The sequence below is a fragment of the Bos grunniens genome, chromosome 7, assembly GCF_055505025.1.
Source record: "Bos grunniens cultivar Pamir isolate PY7600 chromosome 7, Bosgru_T2T1.0, whole genome shotgun sequence".
NCBI classification, from domain to species: domain Eukaryota; kingdom Metazoa; phylum Chordata; class Mammalia; order Artiodactyla; family Bovidae; genus Bos; species Bos grunniens.
The window spans coordinates 1419034-1444496 of record NC_141171.1 but is presented as its reverse complement, the minus strand read 5'-3'; the positions used below and the strand labels follow the sequence as shown (position 1 = coordinate 1444496).

At 41.3% G+C, this 25463-nt stretch overlaps 1 protein-coding gene across 10 annotated transcripts in view; it reads right to left on the bottom strand.

The window, feature by feature from the left end:
• The window catches only part of RNF130 (ring finger protein 130), a 142871-nt gene that overhangs the window by 13648 nt on the left and 103760 nt on the right, over positions 1–25463 (bottom strand). For 5 of the 10 annotated variants that reach the window (XR_015166355.1, XR_015166356.1, XM_086407869.1 and 2 more), the window contains 3 exons: positions 12335–12406; positions 10407–10489; positions 1673–1769 (listed from right to left, as the gene is read on the bottom strand). Coding sequence is in view for 6 of the 10 variants with exons in the window: in XM_086407869.1 (XP_086263995.1) it covers positions 1673–1769; positions 10407–10489; positions 12335–12406 (252 nt within the window). In the remaining 4 variants the exon portion in view is untranslated. Of the gene's footprint in view, positions 1–1672; positions 1770–5319; positions 5576–8634; positions 8909–10406; positions 10490–12334; positions 12407–25463 lie in introns of those variants that run through there. The other 5 variants (XR_015166358.1, XM_086407872.1, XM_086407874.1 and 2 more) reach the window with 2 other exon arrangements.

Below are 25463 nucleotides of genomic sequence, written 5' to 3'. Positions count from 1 at the left end.
CAAATTCTAAATGCTTGACATCCTGTTGAAAAGATTTTATCAGTTTTTTCCATGTGATTTCCTTTCATTTCTTCCCGCCCCATTTACACTTTCCATTCTTGTTCCAGAGTTTTTATTTAAAAGAAACAGATGATTTCTTCCCCAAAATGATACAAAGGAAAGCCAAAATCCACTGTAGAACTGAGAAAACTGGATACTTCATCTTTATAAAGGACAACTTTTTGTGAACATGGCTCACAGGCAAAGAGATTCATTATCATTATTATAAAGTTGACAATCAGTGCAGTGTATCACTTTGGTGCATGTGTTAACACAGATAACATAAAATATCCCTTTCACCCTATTAACTGTTCTGTAACACCTCATCTTTTGCTAGTCAGGTTTTAAATATATTTCACCTTTAAAACATAAAGCATACAACCAAGAGTAGATCAACAGTGAAAAGTCTTCTGACTCTAAAAAAACCTGTTTCAAAATTTAAGCATCTAATGCTAAGGGAGAGGAACAGAGTGCTGTGGGGCTAAAGGCTACTATCATCCACTAAATAGTGGATATGGAAGGCCAGGGATGCTGCCAGACAGTCTCAAGGACGGCCCTCACCAGAAGGGATTATCTAGGCCAGTGTCAAATTAAGAGGTAAAGAAACTACAAATCACTGACATGACCTTTGAAGATGTGAGGATAAATGGGGCACTACTACCTAACTGGATTGCTTCTAAAATGTCATCTGATAGCATATTTTAAATAGGATTAATCAGATCTGCAAAGCTAAAATGAGGAATTCATCTGTTGGGTCAACATAAACTTTCTCCTCTATATGGAGATTATTCAATCACTCTTGAAAGAACTCCAGGGTCCTCAGGTAGTCAATGCTGGCTCACCTGGCTATGGCTGAAGTGCTCTATGTGGCTGGCACCCAACCAAAGCCCCTACCCAGCTGTCAGAGATCTGCTCAGGGCTGACACTGCCTACCCTCACTGACTGCAATTACCAACATCTGGGAGAGCAAAGCCCAGAGAAGGGAATGGCACCCCACTCCAGTACTCTTGCCTGGAAAATCCCATGGGCAGAGGAGCCTGGTGGGCTGCAGTCCATGGGGTCGCTAAGAGTTGGACACGACTGAGCGACTTCACTTTCACTTTTCACTTTCATGCACTGGAGAAGGAAATGGCAACCCACTCCAGTGTTCTTGCCTGGAGAATCCCGGGGAGGGGGGAGCCTGGTGGGCTGCCGTCTATGGGGTTGCACAGAGTTGGACACGACTGAAGTGACTTAGCAGCAGCAGGAGAGCAAAGCCAAATTCAAGAGGAAGAAACATAAGTAATGACACTGTTTTATACCATGTTGAATGCAGAAAAAATTACTACTGGACTACAGTTAAAAATCCACATTCTACTCCTTAAAAAAAAAAAGATATTGGAATATAGAAAAATCACATCCTTCTTTCTACCTTAGTTCTTCATCACACACCTACCACCCAACAGAAGCATGCTTTAAAGTAGACTGGCACAGTTCTTCAGCTGCCCTTCCATGAGTTCTCCGATGGGGGCTGGACTGTGATGTGGGAAAAATGTAGTAATGGACCAACAAGACTATCTGGCAGAGAAAGCCTATGTTATGTTATGCTTAGAGGTAAAACGACACAGACGTATTAACAAAATAGGAAACATACCACAATGCCCAGGGCCTTCAAAATATTAAGTTTGCACATAGGACAGGTACAATGTTCACTAAGCCAGGGATCCACGCAGGATTTGTGGAAAACATGCCTATAAAAAAACAGAGAATTATATCACAAATTATATCCTGAAAAACTCTTAGGCCAAAATGTAAAGAAACGAAATTTTTAGTTAGTCTGTTTGGTCCCAAGAGACAAATAGTGAGGATGTACTAAAACAGAGCTGGCAGAAAATCTCCTAAATCCAATCTTATATGTTAACAGCACTGTATAATGAGAACTGATAAGTAGTATTTGGCTGTTTGGTTTTATTCCATCAAATCCCAAATAAAGATTTGAGGAAAAGTAGGAAATTTACTAAGAATGAAGATAACTATATTTTATAAATCAGTTGTTTCCAATATCTAAAGCAGAAAAATAGAATTTCAAAAAATACTAACCAGAAGTTAAATATTAACCAGGAGTTTAAACTCTATATAATTAGTTTCATGGACTTCTGTTCAAACGTTGTTTAAAACATTACTTAAAGAGTTCTTGTAAAACAGATAGACAGGGAGCCCAGCCTGGCACTCTGTGAGTACCTAGATGGGTGGCGGGGGGAGGGGAGGGATGCTCAAGAGGGAAGTGGTATATGTCTGATTATGGCTGATTTATGTTGTTGTATAGCAGAAACCAACACAACATTGTAAAGCAATTTTCCTCCAATTAAAAAAAAATAAACCAAAGGTAAAAACAAAAAAATAAGTAAATGAAATGAAAAAAACAAGACTTCTAAGCAACCCAAGTTAAATGCTTATAAAGTTACAGGGTAGTTGGGACTATTTTTAGGGATGAGCTGTGCTTAGGGATCAGATAACATTTAACCAGCAGTTTTTAGCTGAAATGTTGAAGGGAGAGAGGATGGGCGATTTTTATTCCAGAGAGTGGACAGTCACATCCTTGTGACTGGAAATAAGTCATGGAGGGTTTTGCATTCTTGAAGAAGGTCCCTGTGCCCTATGGAAAGGGGAAAAGACAGTGAGGGAGCTGTTGGAATCATTTCTCAAGCTCCTGTGCCTCCCTATGGTAGCTCTGAGAGCCTGAAATGAGGCCACAAGGAAGCCCCCGCGTCCTGGCCCATGGGGCAGGGGCAGAGACAGGGGCCAGGACAGGCACCATTATCTAATCACAGTCTCGGGACAAGATAAAAGAAAATTTGAGAAAGATACCAAATTGAACCATCATATGCTTTTTAAATGTTGTTTATTTGTACTTTATATATTAGCTTATAAGTAGTTATGTATACCTTTTCAAAATGTATATGCCTGTTTTAAAACGTAGCTTCGATTTAAAAAAGTAAGAGATTTAGAAAATTCACTGTTTTAATTGGGATTTGGAAGAAACATTCATGCTTACAGTTTCAACCCAAATAACCGATCATCACTCGGTAGCCTTGTGCCCACTTTTTGGGGGAAGAATCAAGATGTGTGTGCGTGCTTAGCCATGTCCAACTCTGCCCAGATCTCCTGCATGACAGGCGGATTCTCTACCCACTTCGTCACCTGAGAAGCCCAAGAATTAAGACATTGGCAACTAAATGGTAGTAAAGGACCTGCCCGCCAGTGCAGGAGACATGAGATGCGAATTCCATCCCTGGGTTGCGAATCTCCCCTGGAGGAGGGCTTGGCAACCCACTCCAGTATTCTTGCCTGAAGAATCCCATGGACAGAAGAGCCTGGTGGGCTACAGTCCATAGGGTCACAGTCAGTCAGACACGACTGAAGTGACTTAGTACACACAGTCTGAAACTTAGATAACGCAATGAATCAGAACCTCATCAACCCTGAAGGTTTTCACTTAAAGGGTCAAAGTCATCGAACCATAGGCAAGACCTAAACTCATTTAGTATACATAACACATTGTCACGTCTGTTTACTGTTCCTTGCATCTGGAGTGTACTCTGAAAGGGAGATAAAGGCTTGCCCCAGAATTCTGCTGAGGGTATTCTCAGAGGTGGGGATTATTCCCCAGCAGCTGTGACGGTGTTGGCTGTGGCCTAAGAAAGATAAGAACAAGGCCTCCAGTCCTTTTTTCAGATACAGACCCCTTTAGGTCTGACATAAATGACAGCTCCTCCTCACTGCAAGGGCACATCTGCCTTTATTTGGCAATGTTTCTGGGAGGTCTATGGACCAGTGAGGGTTTGGTCAGCGTTGGCAGAGATGGGGGGCTGGGGAGGTGCTCTCAGCCAGTTCGATGCAGTGTGGACAGTGGACTTGGGCCAGTTGGCAGATGACAGAAGGCTGTGTGACCTCTGGTGCAGCTGCTGTGGTGCTGGGGAGCTGACCTGAACCAGCTGTCTGTGGAAATCCTGGTTTAAGTCAGCACTGCTGGCTTTTACCTTCCCTTCTTACCAGCGTTTCTGCTTTCCTCTTTTCTTATTATCTAGCTTTTCTTTTCTATTACCGGTTATTTGGAACGAACAAAATGGTTTAATCCCGTAATTTTTAAAGCTGTGTAAGTTGAGTGTTCTCTGTCCCTTTAACCTTAGTTATAAATGGATTTCTCTTATGTCAGGGTCCTTAAGTGTTCCCTTGTAGGTTTGCCGATCTAAAACAAAGTGTCTGGTTCCCTGTGGAGCACTGTAATGAAGGAAAACAAAGACCAACTGTTCTCTAGGGACAAGCTGGGAAAGAAAGCCTCTCTTCCTTAGCTAACTCAAAATCAGAAAGCTTTTTTGTTTTTTCTCCATGAAAACCCCTTTCCTTTAGGCTATCTGCCCAGCCTATGGCTTTGCCACCCTCAGTCGCCACCCCAGCCAGCAAGCTGCCCCTTCCTCCCTCCCTCCCAAACGTCTTCCTCCAGTCACGCTCTTTCCAGGATTACAACAGTCTAGCTCCTGCACCTGGCCCAGGAAACATCAGTCTAATTCCCACAGCACAGCTCTCTCTCTTCACCTGCTGGCCCTTCTGATACAAGCCGTCACTCTCCCTCAGGCCACTGACAGCACTGTCGTGAAGAGCTGCCCTGTATTCACCGATCTCTTCTTCGTCACCTGTTTTCTTTACCTCTTGCTTCTGTCTCCTCAGGTCTACTGTTTTACCAAACTCCACACGGCCTTCCCTTCCTCCTGGGCAAAGTTCTGCTCCTACCACAGCCTGAGCCGTAACAAACAGCCCTTTCTGACTACCAGCTGTCTCATCTGAACACTGTGGGGGAGAAGCACAGTGGGGAAGGCTGCCTGCCATCTACCTCGTGAGGCTGTTTGGAGCAGTAAGTGAAAAACTTAGGAAAGGCACCAAGGATATGCCAATAAAAGGTATTATTAAACATACAACCAGGCAGAGTAATGCCAGTATTTCACACAACTCCTGCTACACGGTCAGAACACTTTAGCGTGCCTCAGGTCTCTGCACGCCCGCGCCAGAGTGACCTCTTACAGGCTTGCAGATGTATGAAAGGCATCCACAGACACCTCAGAGGGGCACGTGGGGCCAGTCAGACCTGGAAAGAACTCCTTCCCATGGTTCTAAAAAGTCCCGAATAATAAAAACGCACACAAACACAGAAAAGGGCCCCACACACTTAGGGCTGAGCGGTGCACACGGACGGAAAGCGGGTGATGCGTTGGGGAACAATGAAACATGTAAAGGACAAGTGTATCAGAGCTTCAGAAAAGTCCTTTATTCCTATTAGAAATACTTTGGGATACAGAAGTACTTTGGGATATATGGAAGTATAGAACAGAAAAGGGAAAAAAACCAGTAACATTAAAACACAATGCCTTCCCGCTCTCCTACTTCCCAACGCACTGTAAGCTAGAGTGATCAGAACAATGGCTGGGGAGGGGCGTGAGGCGTCTACACTGAAGGCGAGTTGTTTTCACAGCTCTGCAGCCTCTTGGTGCCGTGCAACAACCTGGCAAATATAAAAGGATCCAGGATTACTAAAGGTCAGAGACAAGAACTCCTCTTTTCCCCGAACTAGGACTGGCAGTAGACACTGTTTAAATAGGCTTTCCCTCTGAGGAGGGGCATCACAGCAGTGTCTCTGCCAGCCGCCAGGCGACTGACCCACTTTAGCTTCCAAGGTGGCATCTTAGACATACAATGAGCCAAGCTGCAGCACTCTACTTCTGAAAAGTGTTTTTAAGCACTAAAAATTTTGTGGCTGACCTTTAAATAGAAGAGCTGCAAAGCAGGGTGCCAGTCTTCCAGTTTCTAAGTTGTGTTGGCTACCATCCAGAGGATGGCCGACGGTGGTCAGCTGACACAAGGAGGAGGTCCCAGTGCGGGGCTGACTGCCATCTGTCCTCAGGGAATTAACGTGACAAAGGTAAAGAGTAAAGGCCACGCAAGAAGCCGATCCACAAGAGGTTTGCTCTCTGTAGAAAGTTTTAGTTCAGTCTTGGGATAGGTATGTTAAAAGGAAGGACAGACAGACATAAAGGCACCTGTACTTTCTTCCTGCCTTACTCAGGGGAAGAAGAGATGGTGAGTGCAGATGCTTTTCAGAATCTGGCTGTAAAGGGGAGAAGCTGTAGGGTGGCACAGCTTCGGAGCTGGGTTTAAAAGAGAGTTATAAAAACTGGAGAGGAAATGCTTGAGCGTGATGAAATGCTGGTGGGCAGACACAGAAGAACAAGAACTGGAGGGAGCAAAGAGTCAAGAGCCAGGTTTCAAGGATGGGAAGGTGTTGGCACACACAGGCCCAGGTTGAAAAAGCACATTAGAACCAAGGAGGCGGTCCTCTGTCCTGATGGGAGGCAAGGTTGCAAGGGTGGGTGTGGAGGCAGGTACGCGTGAAGGTTTAGGATCAGTAAGCCAGGAGAATTTCAACTAACAGCCTTGGTTTCTGTGAAGATAATGGTGACGTATCTGACGAGAGTGAGGAATAAAGGGATGAGTGAAGATGTTTAAGGAGAATAGATACCCCTGGATGTGCTGCTTGAGGAGAAGGGAGAAATGACCAGGGAAAAAGAGGGGCTCTGGGCAGTGCTTCAGGCCCAGCTAGCCTTCCAGGCACCAGAGCTGTCCGACCAGAGCTAAAGGAAGACATAGGCGAGTCACACATCAGACCAGTTTTAATGACCCACAGACTACAGAGGGAAGGGAGAGTATCTGAGAGAGAGAGAGACCAGAGCAAGTAGCACACAAGAGTTGTTAATTCAAAGGTACTTGAAAGGGATCCATGGGAAAACAGAGGCTTGGAGAAGATGTGGAATAAAGATGAGTATTTGTGTGGAGCCATTCTCTAGATCAGGCGTCCTCAACTGGAGGCATTTGTGGTTGTCAATGGCCATGTGCGGGGGGTGTTACTGGCACCTACTAAGTGGAGCCAAAGATACTGCTAAATAACTCGCAATGCAGGGGGAGCCCTTCAAACCTGCCCAACAAAGAAATGTCTGGTCCCGAATGTCAACAGTGCCCAGGTGGAAAGACCTTGCTCTAGGTCAAAAACTGTCAACTTGGGTCATACAAAACGTTGCTTGACTGCAAAGTTAGTTTTACTGCACCTCAGAATCATGCTGTTGTCACCATCTCAGTTAGAGGAAATGTTTTGTGAGCAGGCTGTGCAGCACAGAGAAAGCTACAACCAGCTTCAAAGTAAAAGGGGGAGTGTCATCTAGACAAGGATCTAGGAATAGAAGACAACCCTGTGAGCAGTGTCCCAATCACAGGTGCAAAAAAACACTAAGTTTGTCAAACTCTAATACTCGAAAGCAGACAACAAATACAAAGGTTGAGATCCCCTCCTTTGGTGGTAGGTCAAATTCTAAGAAATTTCTAAGATCAAGCACAGCTCTACATTTCAATAGATGGCGTGGCCTTGCAGCATCAGAGTCACCCCTGGCACTTAATAAAAACAAACAAGCCTGGGACTCCCCTCAGTATGTATTTCTGAAAACTCCCCATTGATTCTTGACCTTTGGAAGGAAAAAAGAGAACCAGGAATGAAACTCTGGAAAAGCCAATTCTTGAAGGACAGAAAGAATATGGAACAAATTTCCCAGCACAATCTAGTTTCAGCTGAGGCTCCCCTGAGGAAAACACTGTCATCTTACTAATTACCATTAACAGTTTTGGAAGCCTTCATTCTTAGGTCCCAGACAGTCCTAGGGGCCCCTGGACTGAGACAGGAAGACAGAGAATCTGCAAAGACTTGACTTCTTCCTGGCTATTCCAGTTTCAAAAGAAACCTGTGCAGGTAAAAACAGTTTTTAAAAGCAAGTAAGAGTGGATTATACTTTATAAAGTATCCTATTACTGTTTCCCCTGATTTGTATAGCTGATCCTTGAACAAATGTGGAGGGGCAGTGGTTAGGGGTGCTGACACCCACTGAAGTTGAAAATTTACATATAACCTTACAGTCAGCCCTCTGTATTCGTGGGCTTCCCTGCTGGCTCAGATGGTAAAGAATATGTCTGCAATGCAGGAAACCCAGGTTCGATCCCTGGGTTGGGAAGATCCCCTGGACAAGGGAATGGCTACCCACTCCTGCGAAATCCCACAGAGAGAGGAGCCTGGCGGGCTACAGTCCAAGGGGTTGCAGAGTCATACACAACTGAGTGACTAGCACTTCCACTTTCTTTTTTTCTGTATTGATGGTTCTGTACATTCAACCATCAGCTGATCACCTATTACTACAGTATTTACTATTGAAATAAGTCAACTGGTGCAATTCAAACCTGTGTTGTACAGGGGTCAACTGTGTTTGTGTGTGTATTTCCTTTAGCTTCATGGTTTTAGATCTGAAAAACTATAATTAGATAATTTAATTTTCTACAGGACAGCTGACATTTAGTTTTATAGTTTCCTTAATATGTAAACTGAATGACGTGACTTCCAGAATACTGGTTTTTCCGTTTCAATATATGGAATTATTCATAAATTATGATTTAGTGAAACCCAGATCTCTCTGGATTCAAAATGTATACCTTTGTGAGTAAGTAAATTAACACCAGTAGCCTCATGGAGACAATCATCACAGATTATTTTATTCATTCACATGTTCCATATTATTAGAAGGTAAGAGTTATGTGAATCAGTTTTAAATGAGAATGGAGAAGGCTTTTGATTTAAGGCTTCTCAGTAGGTGACTTCATATTTCTTCCAATCAATGCTCAGACTGTATATCTTAATGTTTCATACTCCCGAGCTTGGCGTAGCACCATGGTAGAAATCCACACGCTCTTTTGTGGGCATCAAAGTGCAGGCAAACATCCTCCTTTCTGAGGGAGGCATGTGGCCCTATGTAAAGAGCAGAAATAATGCAGAAGGACATTTTTACACCAGCGCTGCCATTTCTGAGTCGTGTGACCCTGACCCCGGAAGCTCCACTACCGGCTTCCCCACACCTCACTGGACAGCGGGGAGACAGCAGATGCAAAATGCACAGAGCAGAGTGCCTGACCTGGGGCAGGCACACAGCACACAGCAGTCCCCCCACTTCACACAGCCAAGGCCAGTCAAAGACTTAACCCAAGCCCTAGACTTCTGGTTGTTGCTCAGTTGCCCACTCACGTCTGACTCTTTGTGACCCCATGAACTGCAGCATGCCAGGCCTCCCTGTCTCTCACCATCTCCCGAAGTTTTCCCAAGTTCATGTTCACTGCATCGGTGATGCCATCCAACCATGTCATCCTCTGATGCTCTTGTCTCTTTCTGCCCTCGATCTTTCCTAGCATCAGGGACTTTCCCAATGAGTCGTCTGTGTGCATCAGATGACCAAAATATTGAAGCTTCAGCGTTAGCATCAGTCTTTCCAGTGAAGAGTCAGGATTGATCTACCTTAAGATTGACTGGTTTGATTTCCTCGATGTCCAAGGAACTTCCAGGAGTCTTTTCCAGCACCACAGTTCAAAGGCATAAATTCTTTGGCATTCTGCCTTCTTTGCGGTCCAGCTTTCACAATCATACCTGACCACTGGGAAGACCATAACCTTGACTATATGGACTCCTGTCGGCAGAGTAATATCCCTGCTTTTCAACACACTGTCTCGGTTTGTCAATCGCTTTCCTGCCAAGAAGCAAAAGTCTTCTGATTTCGTGCCTGCAGTCACCATCTGCAGTGATTTTGGAGCCCAAGAAGAGAAATCTGTCACTACTTCCATCTTTTCCCTTCCTATCTGGCATACGGTAATGGAGCCAGATGCCATGATCTTAACTTAATATTTAGTCTTAAGCTGGCTCTTTCACTTTCCTCCTTAACCGTTATCAAGAGGTTCTTTAGTTCCTCTTCACTTTCTGCCATGTGGCCTAGTGGTAAAGAAGCCACCTGCCAACGCAGCGTTCTGGTACCCAGTACCAAGTGGACTGAGGTGTTACTGGAGAGACTAGTGATGAACCCTTGGTCTGAGAAGGAGAGGATCAGTGGCTAGATCTGAAATCTACAGAAATAAAGTCCACAGAAAGCACAGAAATAAAAATTCTTGACCTTACTGCTTTTAGGCTACTGATGCACCCCACCCATTTTTCTCTTAACTAGAGAAGGTTTGCAATCAGTTCTTGCTGAAGTCTGCAGTAGAGCTGCCAGGGCCACACGACTCAGAAATGGCAGGGCCAGCGTAAAGATGTCCTTCTGTATTATTTCTGTATACCACTACATTCAGTGTGCAGCCAGGCCTCTTCCCACCAGAAAAGTTGCGGGTAAGAATGGCTCTCAAAAGCAAATGGATACCCACTCCAAAAGGGAGATACACAAATCACATTAGTACCATTCTATTTTAAACAAAGAAAGCTGACATACTTGCAGGGCAGAATCCGGACAACATCATTCTGTTTATAGCTTTCTATGCACACTGCACAATGATCGAAGTCTGGGTCTGTTTCCTGAAACACAAGGCATGGGAACAAAAGTTACACACTACTCCTAAAAGTATCTAAATGGAGGACATACAATCCAGCTAAAATTTCTCCTGTGGCAACTATGGTAAACAGGCAATTATAGAATGAAAGGTTATAAAAAACGTAGTATGTTTCCAACTGCTTAACTGTGTCAACCCAAATTGTATGCGGGCCAATCTATTTTGCTTTTAAACTACAGTATAACAATTATTACTAATTCTGTTTGTGAAATATCTTAGAAATTAGAATAATAACGTTTTTCAAGATATAAAAACCAGCCATCACCTTGGACCATCTTCTCCCCACTACGGCTGCGTCAGTATTCTGAGTGTGTTTTCCTTATCAGGACACTCATCTCACCACAAAATTAAGTACCGGCAGGAAAGATGGTGAGCCACCACAAGACCTGGCCCAAGGATGGGAGATCTGGGACAGAGAACAGCCATGGATTCGACTCTACACTAGGTCTTGATCAAGGTTCAGGAAGAGTCTGCCAGGTGTTTGGTCAACAAGGGTAACTGATCTCTGCCTCCTCTGGACTGGGGAAGGGTTCCCCTGCCTGGTCATGAAACAGAGCACTACCAGGAAAGGCAGCACTGTTTGTTGTGTCACTGCCCCTTGGACTGAAACTCAGCAGGACAGCTGTTGACAGGTGTAGGAGACACAAACTGCGAAAAGTGTTGGCTTTAACAAGGAAAGATGGTTAGCGTGGGGGACAAAGTAGGATGGATAAGCTGAATGAGCTCCAGAGAAATTCAAATTAATGCGGCAGCTGAAGGCTATCAGATCAAAAAAGCATTTATATGGGCAATCACTCCTCTGGCATGAAGTACAGTTGTTGAGACGCTGCATATATTTTCTGCAAGTATTTTTAATTTTTTCCTTCGTGTACCATGAAGTTCACTGAAAATATTTCTACCATTTGGAGCTGTGACAGGGGAAACTAGATGTAGGGTGTCAAGGAAGTAGGAATAAAAATGAGTAAAGTCAAGAAAGTGGTAAAACTTAAGAGGATGGAGAATTCTCTGTAATTATCCTTCCAGAGTTCTTCGATAAAAAATCAGAGTTGGTTTTTAGCAGAAGACAGGTTTGGTTTTTATGCCTTCAGAGACACAATTTTTAAATTCTAGATAGCCTTGAATATATTGAATATAGGGTCTCACATTAAGTAGCTATTTTTGTCCACAGAAAGCAGAAGCAGGACTCCACCAAGTTTTGCGATCTGACTGAAGAACTGGGGTTAGCAATTTCAGCCACAGATAGCTTCCATCACTGCCTCTATGATTTATTCCCTGTAAGCTTCCAGGCCCAACTCTAGTAAACTGTGCCCTTCTTTCAAACTGCTTAGCCACCTGTACAGGAAGTGCCATGTTAACCACCACCCCCTGAATGTGGGTCTCCAGTTTTCCACGAACTGTGAAGAATTAAAACATAAAAGAGAGATGCAAAGTCTTAGAAAGCACAGGAAGAGAATGCACATTCCTGGCTCTTTATAGAAGAACCCCAAAGTACGCTAGGTTTTAGCAGAAGAAAAGTGTTGAAGAGCACAGCTAGGGAAATTATAAGTAGTCCAGTGAAGCTAATGATGATAAGAGCATTAAAAGTCCAGGAAAATTAGAAAATTGTAAGGAGGATCTCCAGATGACAGGCATACTAAGAATAAGATTTCCAAGAGAAGTTAGTTTACAATAAAGCATTAGATAGTATGCTTGAAGTAAAAGGAAAACCTAATGGAGGAGACACAAATGGTCAGTATGTATTGTCACCTACCAAATAAAAAGCAAAATACTTCACTGTTTTTACAGTGCTAAAGAGGTTTCATTACTGTACCTTATCACCCTTTTTCACTGTTCTGGTTGTCAATTTGCTGATGGCTTTCTTGGCTGCATCTCCAAGACGACGCTATGAAAATAGCAAAGAAAAACAGATGTTAAGTGCAAAATCTCTGGATTTTTCTTATTTCAGCAAACTTTATTAAAATTTTTACTGAGTTATAATAGATATACACATTATATTAATTTCAGGTATGCAACACAATGATCCAATACTTGTATTATGTTTTGAAATGATCACAATAACTCAATATCCATCACCAGACAGACCTTTTTCCTTCTTGTGATAACTTTTAAGATATACTCTAGATGATATGGCACCCCACTCCAGAACTCTTGCCTGGAGAATCCCACGGAGGGAGGAGCCTGGTAGGTGACAGTCCATGGGGTTGCAAAGAGTCGGACACGACTGAGCGACTTCACTTTTACTTCACTTCACTAGATGATATTCTTTACTTTAAAATAAATATATAAAGTCCTATTATCCTACATTACTTTCCAAGTCATATCATATGAAAGGATTCCAAGAAAGCAGTTAAAAAGTTAGAAAAACTGGCAGTTTCTCCACAGATTTAGCATTCTGGTAAAAAAGTGTATATAGTTAAAAAAAAAAAAGCCAGGTGTCATAATCACCAATGCATTTTGTATCTAACAAACATTTCTAACATTATCAGTATCTAGTTCTTACACACGTCAGAGCTACTGCCACTGTTCCAATAGCTTTCTTATTCTGCTCCAAGGGTGACACACTAATTATTAGACACACAAGCTCTGTCTTTGTGAAAGGATATCTCAAAAACTCCTTAAAACTGCTTATCAAGATCAGTGTGTGGGGGAAGGGATGCAGTCATGAACTCTGCTTCTGACTGCCACTGCTATGCTCCACGATTTAGGAAGGTACATTCACCTTTCTGAGTTTGAGTTTTTCTCATTTATTTAAGAGAGTTAAATCAGGCAAATCTCTAAGGCTTGGAAAAGAGTAGGAAGGAGTTAGATGAAGAAAGCATTGGGACAGGAAGGGGGATTCTGGACCAAGGACTAGTCCAGTAAAGACAAACAGGTAAGAGGCACAGGTATGTGAGGGAAATTACAGACTGATATAACTGTAACTATGGTGAGCATATATTTTTATTACTCATATTAGAATGTTCTGAGAGTGAGAGGACCCTGTTAATAATTATACTGGGACAACAGGTGCAAACCAAGACTGCAGGCACACTGGGACAGATGGTCACCTTGCATATGCTGCTGCTGCTGCTGCTGCTAAGTCACTTCAGTCGTGTCCGACTCTGTGCGACCCCAGAGACGGCAGCCCAGCAGGCTCCCCTGTCCCTGGGATTCTCCAGGCAAGAACACTGGAGTGGGCCGCCATTTCCTCCTCCAATGCATGAAAGTGAAAAGTGAAAGTGAAGTCGCTCAGTCGTGTCGGACTCTTCGCGACCCCATGGACTGCAGCCCACCAGGCTCCTCCATCCATGGGATTTTCCAGGCAAGAGTACTGGAGTGGGGTGCCATGGCCTCCTCCCCACCTTGCATATAACCAGATCCTAAACTGTGATAGGAGGCAGATGATGGGGCTGTAGTGGTATGACAGAGGCTAAAACAAGGGAGACCTTGGATTTTATCCTGAGGATGAAACAAAAACAACAGAAAATTTTAGGACGAACTTCAAAGTACACAAAAGAAAAAAGAATTTAATGGACCTTTAAAGTACTCGTCATTGAGTTTCAATTATCAATATTTCACTATATTTTTCATCTATTCCCCTCTCATTACTGTCCTAGAGGATTTCAAAGGCACATCACAAACACTGTATGCTTTCACCCGTAAACTCATACCAAGTGAACTATGTCTAACAGACATGGGCTTTTGTTTGGTGCTACTGTCTTACCTAACAAAAGTAACAATAATTAATCAACATAATCTAACACTCAAACTATTTCCTCAAGTGTCTCCAGAATGTCATACTATAGTTGGCTTGCTTGAATCAGGATACAGCAAAGTCTAAACATGGCATTTGCTTGCTATGTCTCTCAAGTCTCCTTTAATCTATGAGTCCCCTCAATCACATACATGCATTCATACATACACATGCATACATACACATATTTCAAAAACAGCCTTATGGAAATATAACTGACTTAAATTGCATAAAGTGTACAATTTGAAGTTTTAACTTGACCCATGAAAGCATTACAATAATCAACAGTCTATCATCGTTCCCAAATTTCCTTGTGTCTCTTCCTAATTCCTTCTTCCTGCCATCCTTTCACTTCATCCCCTATGACTTACTTTCTGCTACTATGGTTTATATTTTTGAGAGTTTTATGTAAATGGAACGATAGTGTATACTATTTTCTGTATGCTTTCGTTCACTCAGCATAATTACCCTGAGATTAACCCATGTTGCCGCATGCATCAATAGTTCACTTCTTTCTTATGCTATGTAGTATCCCATTGTACCACAACTTATTTACCCTTTTCCCTGTTGATGAGGCAGTTTTGGCGGTAATAAATAAAGCTAAAAACAAACGATATACTTCATATTCAAACAGTACACAGGTCTTTGTAAGGATCTGTGCTTCCTTTCTGCTGGGTCAAACAGCTATGCAGCAGGGAAGACTGGCTAATATGGCAGGCATGTCTGACTTTTTAAAAATTAATTTATTTTCTTATTGAAGGATAATTGCTTTACAGAATTTTGTTGTTTTCTGTCAAACCTCAACATGAATCAGCCATAGGTATACATATATTCCCCTCCCTTTTGAACCTCTCCCTATCCCACCCTCTAGGTTGATACAGAGCCCCTGTTTGAGTTTCCTGAGCCATATAGCAAATTCCCGTTGGCTATCTATTTTACATATGGTAACGTAAGTTTCCATGGTACTCTTTTCATACACCTCACCTGCTCCTCCCCTCTCCCCATGGCTATGTCTGTTCTCTATGTCTGTTTCTCCATTGCTGCCCTGTAAGTAACTCTTCAGTTATAGTTTTTCTAGATTCCATATATATGCATTACAACATGATATTAATCTTTCTCTTTCTGACTTACTTCACTCTGTATAATAGGTTCTAGGTTCATCCACCTCATTAGAACTGACTCAAAGGCGTTCCTTTTAATGGCTGAATAATATTCCATTGTGTATACGTACCACAACTTCTTTATCCATTCATCTGTCAATAGAAATCTAGGTTGCTTCCATGTTCTACTATTGTAAACAGTGCTGCAATGAACAATGGGATACATGTGTCTTTTTCAATTTTGGTTTCCTCAGGGTATATGCCTAGGAGTGGGATTGCTGGGTCATATGGTGATTTTATTCCTAGTTTTTTAAGGAATCTCCATACAGTCTTCCATAGTGGCTGTATCAATTTACATTCCCACCAACAGTGCAAGAGGGCTCCCTTTTCTCCACACCCTCGCCAGCATTTATTATTTATAGACTTTTTGATGTTGCCATTCTGACCAGTGTGAGGTGATATCTCATTGTAGTTTTGATTAGCATTTCTCTAATGAGTGATGTTGAGCATCTTTTCATGTGTTTGCTAGCCATCTGTATGTCTTCTTTGGAGAAATGTCTGTTTAGGTCTTTTTCCCACTTTTTGATTGGGTTGTTTGTTTTCCTGGTATTGAGTTGTATGAGCTGCATGTATATCTTGGGAATGAATCCTTTGTTAGCTGTTTCATTTGCTATTATTTTCTCCCATTCTGAGGGTTGTCTTTTCACCTTGCTTATAGTTTCCTTTGCTGTGCAAAAGCTTTTAAGTTTAATCAGGTCCCACTTGTTTACTTTTGTTTTTACTTCTGTTACACTAGGAGGTGGGTCATAGAGGATCTTGCTTTGAATATGTCATCAAGTGTTCTACGTTTTCCTCTCAGAGTTTTATAGTTTCTGGCCTTACGTTTAGGTCTTTAGTCCACTTTGAGTCTATCTTTGTATATGGCATTAGGAAGTGTTCTAATTTCATCCTTCTACATGGAGCTGTCCAGTGTTCCCAGCACCATTTATTGAAGGGGCTGTCTTTGCCCCATAATATATTCTTGCCTCCTTTGTCAAAAATAAGGTACCCACAGGTGCATGGGTTTATTTCTGGGCTTTCTATCTTGTTTCATTGATCAATATTTCTGTTTTTGTGCCAGTACCATACTGTCTTGATGACTGTAGTTTTATGGTATAATCTGAAGTCAGGAAGGTTGATTCCTTCAGCTTCACTCTTCTTTCTCAAGACTGCTTTGGCTATTTGGGGTCTCTTGTGTTTCCATGTAAATTGTGAAATTTTTTGTTCTAGTTCTGTGGAAAATGTCATTGGTAATTTGATAGAGATTGCACTGAATCTGTATCATTTGGTAAAATACTCATTTTCACAATATTGATTCTTTCTACAGGAACATGGAATATCTCTTCATCTGTTTCTGTCATCTTTGATTTCTTTCATTAGTGTCTTATAATTTTCTGTTTACAGTTCTTTTTGTCTCCTTAGGTGAGTTTATTCCTAGATATTAAATTCTTTTTGATGCAATGGTGAATTGATTAAGGATTGATTCCTTAATTTCTCTGATTTTTCATTGTTAGTATATAGAAATGCAAGGGATTTCTACGTATTGATTTTGTATCCTGCAACATTGCTAAATTCACTGATTAGCTCTAGTAACTTTCTGAAAGTTTCTTTAGGGTTTTCTATGTATAATATCATGTCATATTCAAACAGTGAGAGCTTGACTTCTTCTTTTCTGATTTGGATTCCTTTTATTTTATTTTTCTTCTCTGATTGCTGTAGCTAGGACTTCCAGAACTATGCTGAATAACAGTCGTAAAAGTGGACACCCTTGTCTTGTTCCTGATCTTAGGGGGAATGCTTTCAGTTTTTCACCACTGAGAATAATGTTTGCTCTAGGCTTATCATATATGGCCTTTGCTATGTTGAGGTAGGTTCTAGGTTCCCATTTTTTTGAAGAGTTTTAAACAATAGAATGGGAAAGACTAGAGATCTCTTGAAGGAAATTAGAGATACCAAGAGAACATTTCATGCAAAGATGAGCACAATAAAGGACAGAAATGGTATGGACCTAACAGAAGCAGAAGATATTAAGAAGAGGTGGCAAGAATACACAGAAGAACTATACAAAAAAAGATCTTCACGACCTAGATAATCATGATGGGATGATCACTCACCTCGAGCCAGAAATCTTGGACTGTGAAGTCAAGTGGGCCTTAGGAAGCATCACTACAAACAAAGCTAGTGGAGGTGATGAAATTTCAGTTGAGCTATTTCAAATCCTAAAAGATAATGTGAAAGTGCTGCACTCAATATGCCAGCAAATTTGGAAAACTCAGCAGTGGCCACGGGACAGGAAAAGGTCAGTTTTCATTCCAATCCCAAAGAAAGGCAATGCCAAAGAATGCTCAAACTACCACACAATTGCACTCATTTCACATGCTAGTAAAGTAACGCTCAAAACTCTCCAAGCAAGGCTTTAGCAGTATGTGAACCATGAACTTCCAGATGTTCAAGCTGGATTTAGAGAAGGCAGAGGAACCAGAGGTCAAATTGCCAACATCCATTGGATTATCGAAATAGCAAAAGGGTTTCAGAAAAACATCTATTTCTGCTTTATTGACTATGCCAAAGCCTTTGACTGTGTGGATCACAATAAACTGTGGAAAATTCTGAAAGAGATGGGAATACCACACCACCTGACCTGCCTCTTGAGAAATCTGTATGCAGGTCAGGAAGCAACAGTTAGAACTGGACATGGAACAAAAGACTGGTTCCAAACAGGGAAAGGAGTGTGTCAAGGCTGTATATTGTCACCCTGCTTATTTAACTTATATGCAGAGGACATCATGAGAAATGCTGGACTGGATGAAGCATAAGCTGGAATCCAGACTGCCAGGAGAAATACCAATAACCTCAGATATGCAGATAACTCCACTCTAATAGCAGAAAGCAAAGAAGAACTAAAGAGCCTCTTGATGAAAGTGAAAGAGGAGAGTGAAAAAGTTGGCTTAAAACTCAACATTCAGAAAACTAAGATTATGGCATCCAGTCCCATTATTTCATGGCAAATAGATGGGGAAAGAGTGGAAACAGTGGCTGACTTTATTTTTTTTGGCTCCAATCTGCAGTCACTGCAGATGGTGACTGCAGCCATGAAATTAAAAGATAATTGCTCCTTGGAAGAAAAGTTATGACCAACCTAGACAGCATATTAAAAAGCAGAGACATTACTTTGCCAACAAAGGTCTGTATAGTCAAAGCTATGATTTTTCCAGTAGTTGTGTATGGATATGAAAGTTGGACCATAAACAAAGCTGAGCACTGAAGTATTGATGCTTTTGAACTGTGGTGTTGGAGAAGACTCTTGAGAGTCCCTTGGACTACAAGGAGATCCAACCAGTCCATCTAAAAGAAATCAGTTCTGAATATTCATTGCAAGGACTGATGCTGAAGCTGAAACTCCAATACTTTGGCCACCTGATGAGAAGAACTGATTCATTTGAAAAGACCCTGATGCTGGGAAAGATTGCAGGCGGGAGAAGGGGATGACAGAGGATGAGATGGTTGGATGGCATCACCGACTCTATGGAAATGAGTTTGAGTAAACTCCAGGTGATAGACAGGGAGGCCTGGCGTGCCACAGTCCATAGGGTCCCAAAGAGTCGGACACGACTGAGCGACTGACTGAAATGAACTGAATCACAAATGGGTTTGAATTTTATCAAAGGCTTTTTCTTTATCTATTATCATATGGTTTTTATCTTTCAGTTTAATATGGTATCACATTGATTAATTTGCATATATTGAAGAATCCTTCCATCCCTGGAATAAACCCAACTTGATCATGGTGTCTGAACTTTTTGATTTGTTGCTGAATTCTGTTTGCTAATATTCTGTTGAGGATTTTTGCATCTATGGTCATCAATGACATTGGCCTGTAGCCTTCTTTTTTTTGCGTTGTCTTTGTCTGGTGTTGGTATCAGGGTGATGGTGGCCTTGTAGAATGAGTTTGGAAGTGTTCCTTCCTCTGCACTTTTTCGAAAGCTCTTCTCTAAATGTGTGACAGAATTCTCTCCTGTGAAGCCATCTGGTATTTTGGTAGATTTTTGACCACAGCTTCAATTTCAGTGCTTGTTACTGAGTTGTTCATAATTTCTATTTCTTTGTGGTTCAGTATTGGAAGATCGAACATTTCTAAGAATCTGTCCATTTCTTCCAGGTTATCCATTTTACTGCCATATAGTTGTTCATAATAGTCTCTTATAATCCTCTGTATTTTTGCATTGCCTGTTGTAACCTCTTTTTCATTTCTAATTTTGTTGATTCTTCTCTATTTTTTTCTTAATGATCCTGGCTAAAAGTTTGTCAATTTTGTTTATCTGATCAAAGAACCAGCTTTTAGTTTTATTAATCTTTACTATTGTTTCTTTCATTTCTTTCTGCTCGGACATTTATGATTTCTTTCCTTTTACTAATTTTTTTTTTCTTTTTTCCAGTTGTTTTAGGTGTAAAGTTAGGTTGTCTGTTCGATGTTTTTCTTGTGTCTTGAGGTAGGATTGTGTTGCTGTAAACTTTCCTCTTAGGACTGCTTTTGCTGCATCCCATAGGTTTTGAGTTGCTGTGTTTTCATTGTCATTTGAGTCGAGAAATTTTTTGATTTCCCTTTTGATTTCTTCAGTAACCTGTTGGTTATTTAGAGATGTATTGTTTAATCTCCATGTGTTTGTGTTTCTTACAGTTTTTTTCTTGTAATTGATACCTAGTCTCATAGCATTGTGGTCAGAGAAGATGCTTGAACGAATTCAATTTTCTTAAACTTACTGAGGTTTGATTTGTGACTCAAGATGTGGTCTATCCTGGAGAATGTTTCATGTGCACTTGAGAAAAAGGTATATTCTTCTGCATTTGGGTGAAATGTCCTGAAAATATCAATGAGATCCATCTCATCTAATGTATCATTTAAGACCTGTGTTTCCTTATTAACATTCTGTTTTGATGATCTGTCCATTGGTGTGAATGGGGTGTTAAAATCTCCTACAATTTTTGTGTTACTGTACATTTCTCCTTTTATGTGTTGGTGTTTGTCTTATGTATTGAGGTGCTCCTATGTTGGGTGCATAGATATGTACAATTTTTATGTCTTCCTCCTGGATTGATCTCTTGATTATTATGTAGTGCCCTTCCTTATCTCTTGTAATCTTCTTTAAGGTCTATTTTATCTGATATGAGGATTGCTACTCCAGCTTTCTTTTGCTTCCCATTTGCATGGAATATATTTTCCCATCCTCTCACTTTCAGTCTGTATGTGTCTTGAGGTCTGAAGTGGGTTTCTTGTAGACAGCATATATATGTATCTTGTTTTTGTACCCATTCAGTCAGTCTGTGTCTTTTGGTTGGGGAATTTAATCCATTTACATTTAAAGTAATTATTGATATATGTGTTCCTATCGCCATTTTCTTGTTTGGGGTTGATTTTATAGATCTTTTTCCTTCTTTTGTATTTCTTGACTATATAAGTCCCTTTAACATTTGTTGTAAAGCTGGTTTGGTAGGACTGAATTCTCTTAACTTTTGCTTGTCTGAAAAGCTTTTTATTTCTCCATCAATTTTGAATGAGATCCTTGCTGGGTACAGTAATCTTGGTTGTATATTTTTCCCTTTCAGTACTTTAATTATATCCAGCCATTCCCTTCTGGCCTGCAAAGTTTCTGCTGAAAGATCAGCTCTTAAATGTATGCGGTTTCCCTTGTACGTTACTTGTTGCTTTTCCCTTGCTGCTTTTAATATTCTTTCTTTGAGTTTAGTCTTTGTTAGTTTGATTAGTATGTGTCTTGGTGTGTTTCTTCTTGGGCTTATCCTGTATGGGACTCTGTGCCTCTTGGAGTTGATTGACTATTTTCTTTTCCATGTTGGGGAAAATTTCAACTATAATCTCTTCAAAAATTTTCTCATACCCTTTTTCTCTTCCTCTTCTGGGACCCCTGTTAATTCAAATGTTGGTGTGTTTGACATTGTCTCAGAGGTCTCTGAGACTATCCTCAGTTCTTTTCATTCTTTTTAGTTTATTCTGCTCTTCACAAGTTATTTCCACCATTCTATCTTCCAGCTCACTGATTTGTTCTTCTGCTTCAGATATTCTGCTATTGATTCCTTCCAGAGTATTTTTTTTTTAATTTTATTTTTAAACTTTACATAATTGTATTAGTTTTGCCAAATATCAAAATGAATCCGCCACAGGTATACATGTGTTCCCCATCCTGAACCCTCCTCCCTCCTCATACCATCCCTCTGGGTCGTCCCAGTGCACTAGCCCCAAGCATCCAGTATCGTGCATTGAACCTGGACTGGACTCGTTTCTTACATGATATTTCACATGTTTCAATGCCATTCTCCCAAATCTTCCCACCCTCTCCCTCTCCCACAGAGTCCATAAGACTGTTAACTGTGTTGTTTGTCTCTGTATGTTTATTCTTTAATTCTTCTAGGTCTTTGCTAATTGATTCTTGCATTTTTTCCATTTTGTTTTCAAGGTTTTTGATCATCTTTACTATCACTATTTTGAATTCTTTTTCATGTAGTTTGCCTATTTCCTCTTCATTTATTTGGACTTCTATGTTTCTAATTTGCTTCTTCATTTGTGTAGTATTTCTCTGCCTTTTCATTATTATTATTATTTTAACTTACTGTGTTTGAGCTCTTCTTTTCCCAGGCTTCAATGTTGAAGTCTTTCTTCCTGTAGGTTTCTGCCCTCCTAAGGTTGGTGCAGTGATTTGTGTTGAGCCGCTATTTTTTAACAGTACATTCAGATGCTTCCAGTTACTCCAGTGATGATTATCTGGTTGGTGGATATTCCATGGCCTCTCCATACCTACTGCGGTACTTTTGGCCTGTCCCTCACTCTGTTAGTACTGAACATATACAATGAAAAATTTCAAGAAAAATATATTCAGTGTATCCTCTGTTTAATTTCCAAGTGTATCAAGAGTGGCCAAGGAGACTCCTGAAGTGGACACCAGAAACACCACTGAGAAGGGAAGACATACACACTGATGCCTCTGGGTTCCTGATTACCTATTCAGCCCCCAGGGGGCTCGAGTCCCTCCCTAGCGCAAGGCAGGCAGTGAGCCCTGCTCACCAAGGTCTCTGGTGGTGGCAGTGTGGGCAGCAGTCCAGGGCATGGGGAACAGTGGTGAGTCTCGCTGGGACACAAGGTGTCTCCTACAGTCTCAGTGGCAGTTGTTCCAGAAGTTCTGGATGCCCCAGGCTTTGGCTGCATGGAGAGCCAGTCTCACATGTCTGACTTTTTAAGAGACTGACAAAATGTTTTCCAAAGTGAGTGTACCATTTCACATTTCCATCAGCAGTGTATGAAAATCCCAATTTCTCCTCCTCCTCACCAACACTTGGTGTGGCCAGTCTTTTTCATTTGATTCTAACAGGTGTGCAGTGGTATCTCACTGAGGTTTTAATTTGCATTTCCATAATGACTAATGAAGTTGAGCATCCTTTCATGTAGTCATTTTCCACCTGCATATTTTCTCTGGGGAAGTGTCTGCTAGAATCTTTGGTCAATTTTTCTGTTGTTCAGTTGCTAAGTAGTGTCCGACTCTTTGTGACCCCATGGACTGCAGCATGCCAAGCTCCTCTGTCCTCCATTATCTCCTAGAGTTTTCTCAAATTCATGTCCATTGAGTCAGTGATGCTATTTAATCCTCTGCTGCCCAATTCTCCTTTTGTCTTCAGTCTTTCCCAGTATTACAGTCTTTCCCAATAACTCATCTCTTCACATCAGGTGGCCAAAGTACTGGAGCTTCAGCTTCAGAATCAGTCCTATCAATGAATATTCAGGACTGATTTCCTTTAGGATTGACAGGTTGGCTCTCCTTGCTGTCCAAGGGCTCTCAAGAATCTAACACCACAGTTCAAAAGCATCAAATTTTTGGCACTCTACCTTCTTTATGGTCCAACTCTCATCTGTATATGACTACTGGAAAAACCATAGCTTTGACTATATGTACCTTTGTTGGCAAAGTGATGTCTCTGTTTTTTAATATGCTGTCCAGGTTTGTTATAGTTTTCCTTCCAAGGAGCAAGTGTCTTTTAGTTTCATGGTTGCAGTCACCGTCTGCAGTGATTCTGGAGCCCAAGAAAATAAAGTCTGTCATAATCTCCACTGCTTCCCCATCTATTTTCCATGAAGTGATAGGATCGGATGCCATGATCTTATTTTTCTGAATGTGGAGCTTTAAGCCAGCTTTTTCACTCTCCTCTTTCACCCTCATCAAGAGGCTCTTTAGTTCTTTGCTTTCTGCACATTAGAGCTTTATCATCTGCATATCTGAGGCTACTGATATTTCTCCTGGTAATCTTGATTCCAGTTTGAGCTTCATCCAGCCCAGCATTTAGCATGATGTACTCTGCAGAGAAGTTAAATAAAAGGGTGACAATATACACCTTTGTCATACTCCTTTCCCAATTTTGTACCTGTCAGTTGTTCCATGTCCGGTTCTAACTGTTGCTTCTTGACCTGCATACAGGTTTCTCAGGAGGCAGGTAAGGTGGTCTGGTACTCCTATTTCTTTAAGAACTTTTCACAGTTTGTTGTGATCCACTGTATAATCATTTAAGAGATTTGATTTAGGTCTTACCATTCAGGTGGTTTTCTCTACTTTCTTCAATTTAAACCTGAATTTTGCAATAAGGAGCTCATGATCTGAGTCACATTCAGCTCCTGTTTTTGCTGAGTGTATACAGCTTCTCCATCTTTGACTGCAAAGAACATAATCAACCTGACTTTTGCAACCTGAATTTTGCAATAAGGAGCTCATGATCTGAGTCACACTCAGTCTTGTTTTTGCTGAGTGTATACAGCTTCTCCATCTTTGACTGCAAAGAACATAGTCAACCTGACTTTAGTTTGACCAACTGGTGATGTCCATATGCAGAGTCACCTCTTGTGTTGTTGGAAAAGGGTGTTTGCTATCACCAGCATGTTCTCTTGACAAAATTGTTAGCCTTTGTCCTGTTTCATTTTATACTCCAAGGTCAAACCTGCCTGTTATTCTGGATATCTCTTAACTTTCTACTTTTGCATTCCAATCCCCTATGGAGAGAACATCTTTTTTTGGTCTTAGTTCTGGAAGATGTTGTAGGTCTTCAAAGAACCAGTCAACTTTAGCTTCTTTGGCATTAGTGGTTGGGGCACAGACTTGGATTACTGTGATACTGAATGATTTGCCTTGGAAACAAATGGAGGTCATTCTCTGGTTTCTGAGGTTGCACCCAAGTAGTATATTTTGGACTCTTTTGTTGACTATGAGGGTTAATTACTCCATGGCTTCTAAGGTATTCTTGCCCACAGTAGTAGATATAATGGTCATCTGAATTGAATTTGCCCATTTCCGTCCATTTTAGTTCATTGATTCCTAAGATGTCAATGTTTCCACTCTTGCCATCTCCAGCTTGATCACATCCAGTTTACTCATGGACCTAACATTCCCGGTTCCTGTGCAATAGTGTTCTTTACAGCACTGTACTTTCCTTTCACCACCAGACACGTCCACAACTGAGCGTCGTTTCCTCTTTGGCCCAGCTGCTTCATTCTTTCTGGAGCTATTAGTAATTGTTCTCCATGCTTCCCAAGTACTTATATTGGACATCTTTCTGCCTGGGGGGGCTCATCTTCTGGTTTCTGGTCGTTTTGCTTTTTATCCTGTTCAGGGGGTTCTTGCAGCAAGAATACTGGAGTGGGTTGCCCTTTCCTCCTCCAGTGGACCACATTTTGTCAGTACTCTTCACTATGACTTATTTGTCTTGAGTGGCCCTGCATGGTATAGCTCATAGCTTCATTGAATTACACATGCCCCTTCGCCATGACAAGGCTGTGATCCATGAAGGGGCCCGTTTGTCTAGAGTTTATTGTTTATTATTGGCTTGAGAGTATTTTACATATGCTAAAAGTTCAATGTGCTATCCACTGCACTACAGAGCTATCTAGAGATTACTTTACATACTCTAAATAGAATTCATTTTCCATATATTTTCTCTAACTCTGGTGAAAGTGTTAGTTGCTCACTCATGTCAGACTCTTTGTGACCCCATGGACTGTAGCTCACCATGGCTACAGT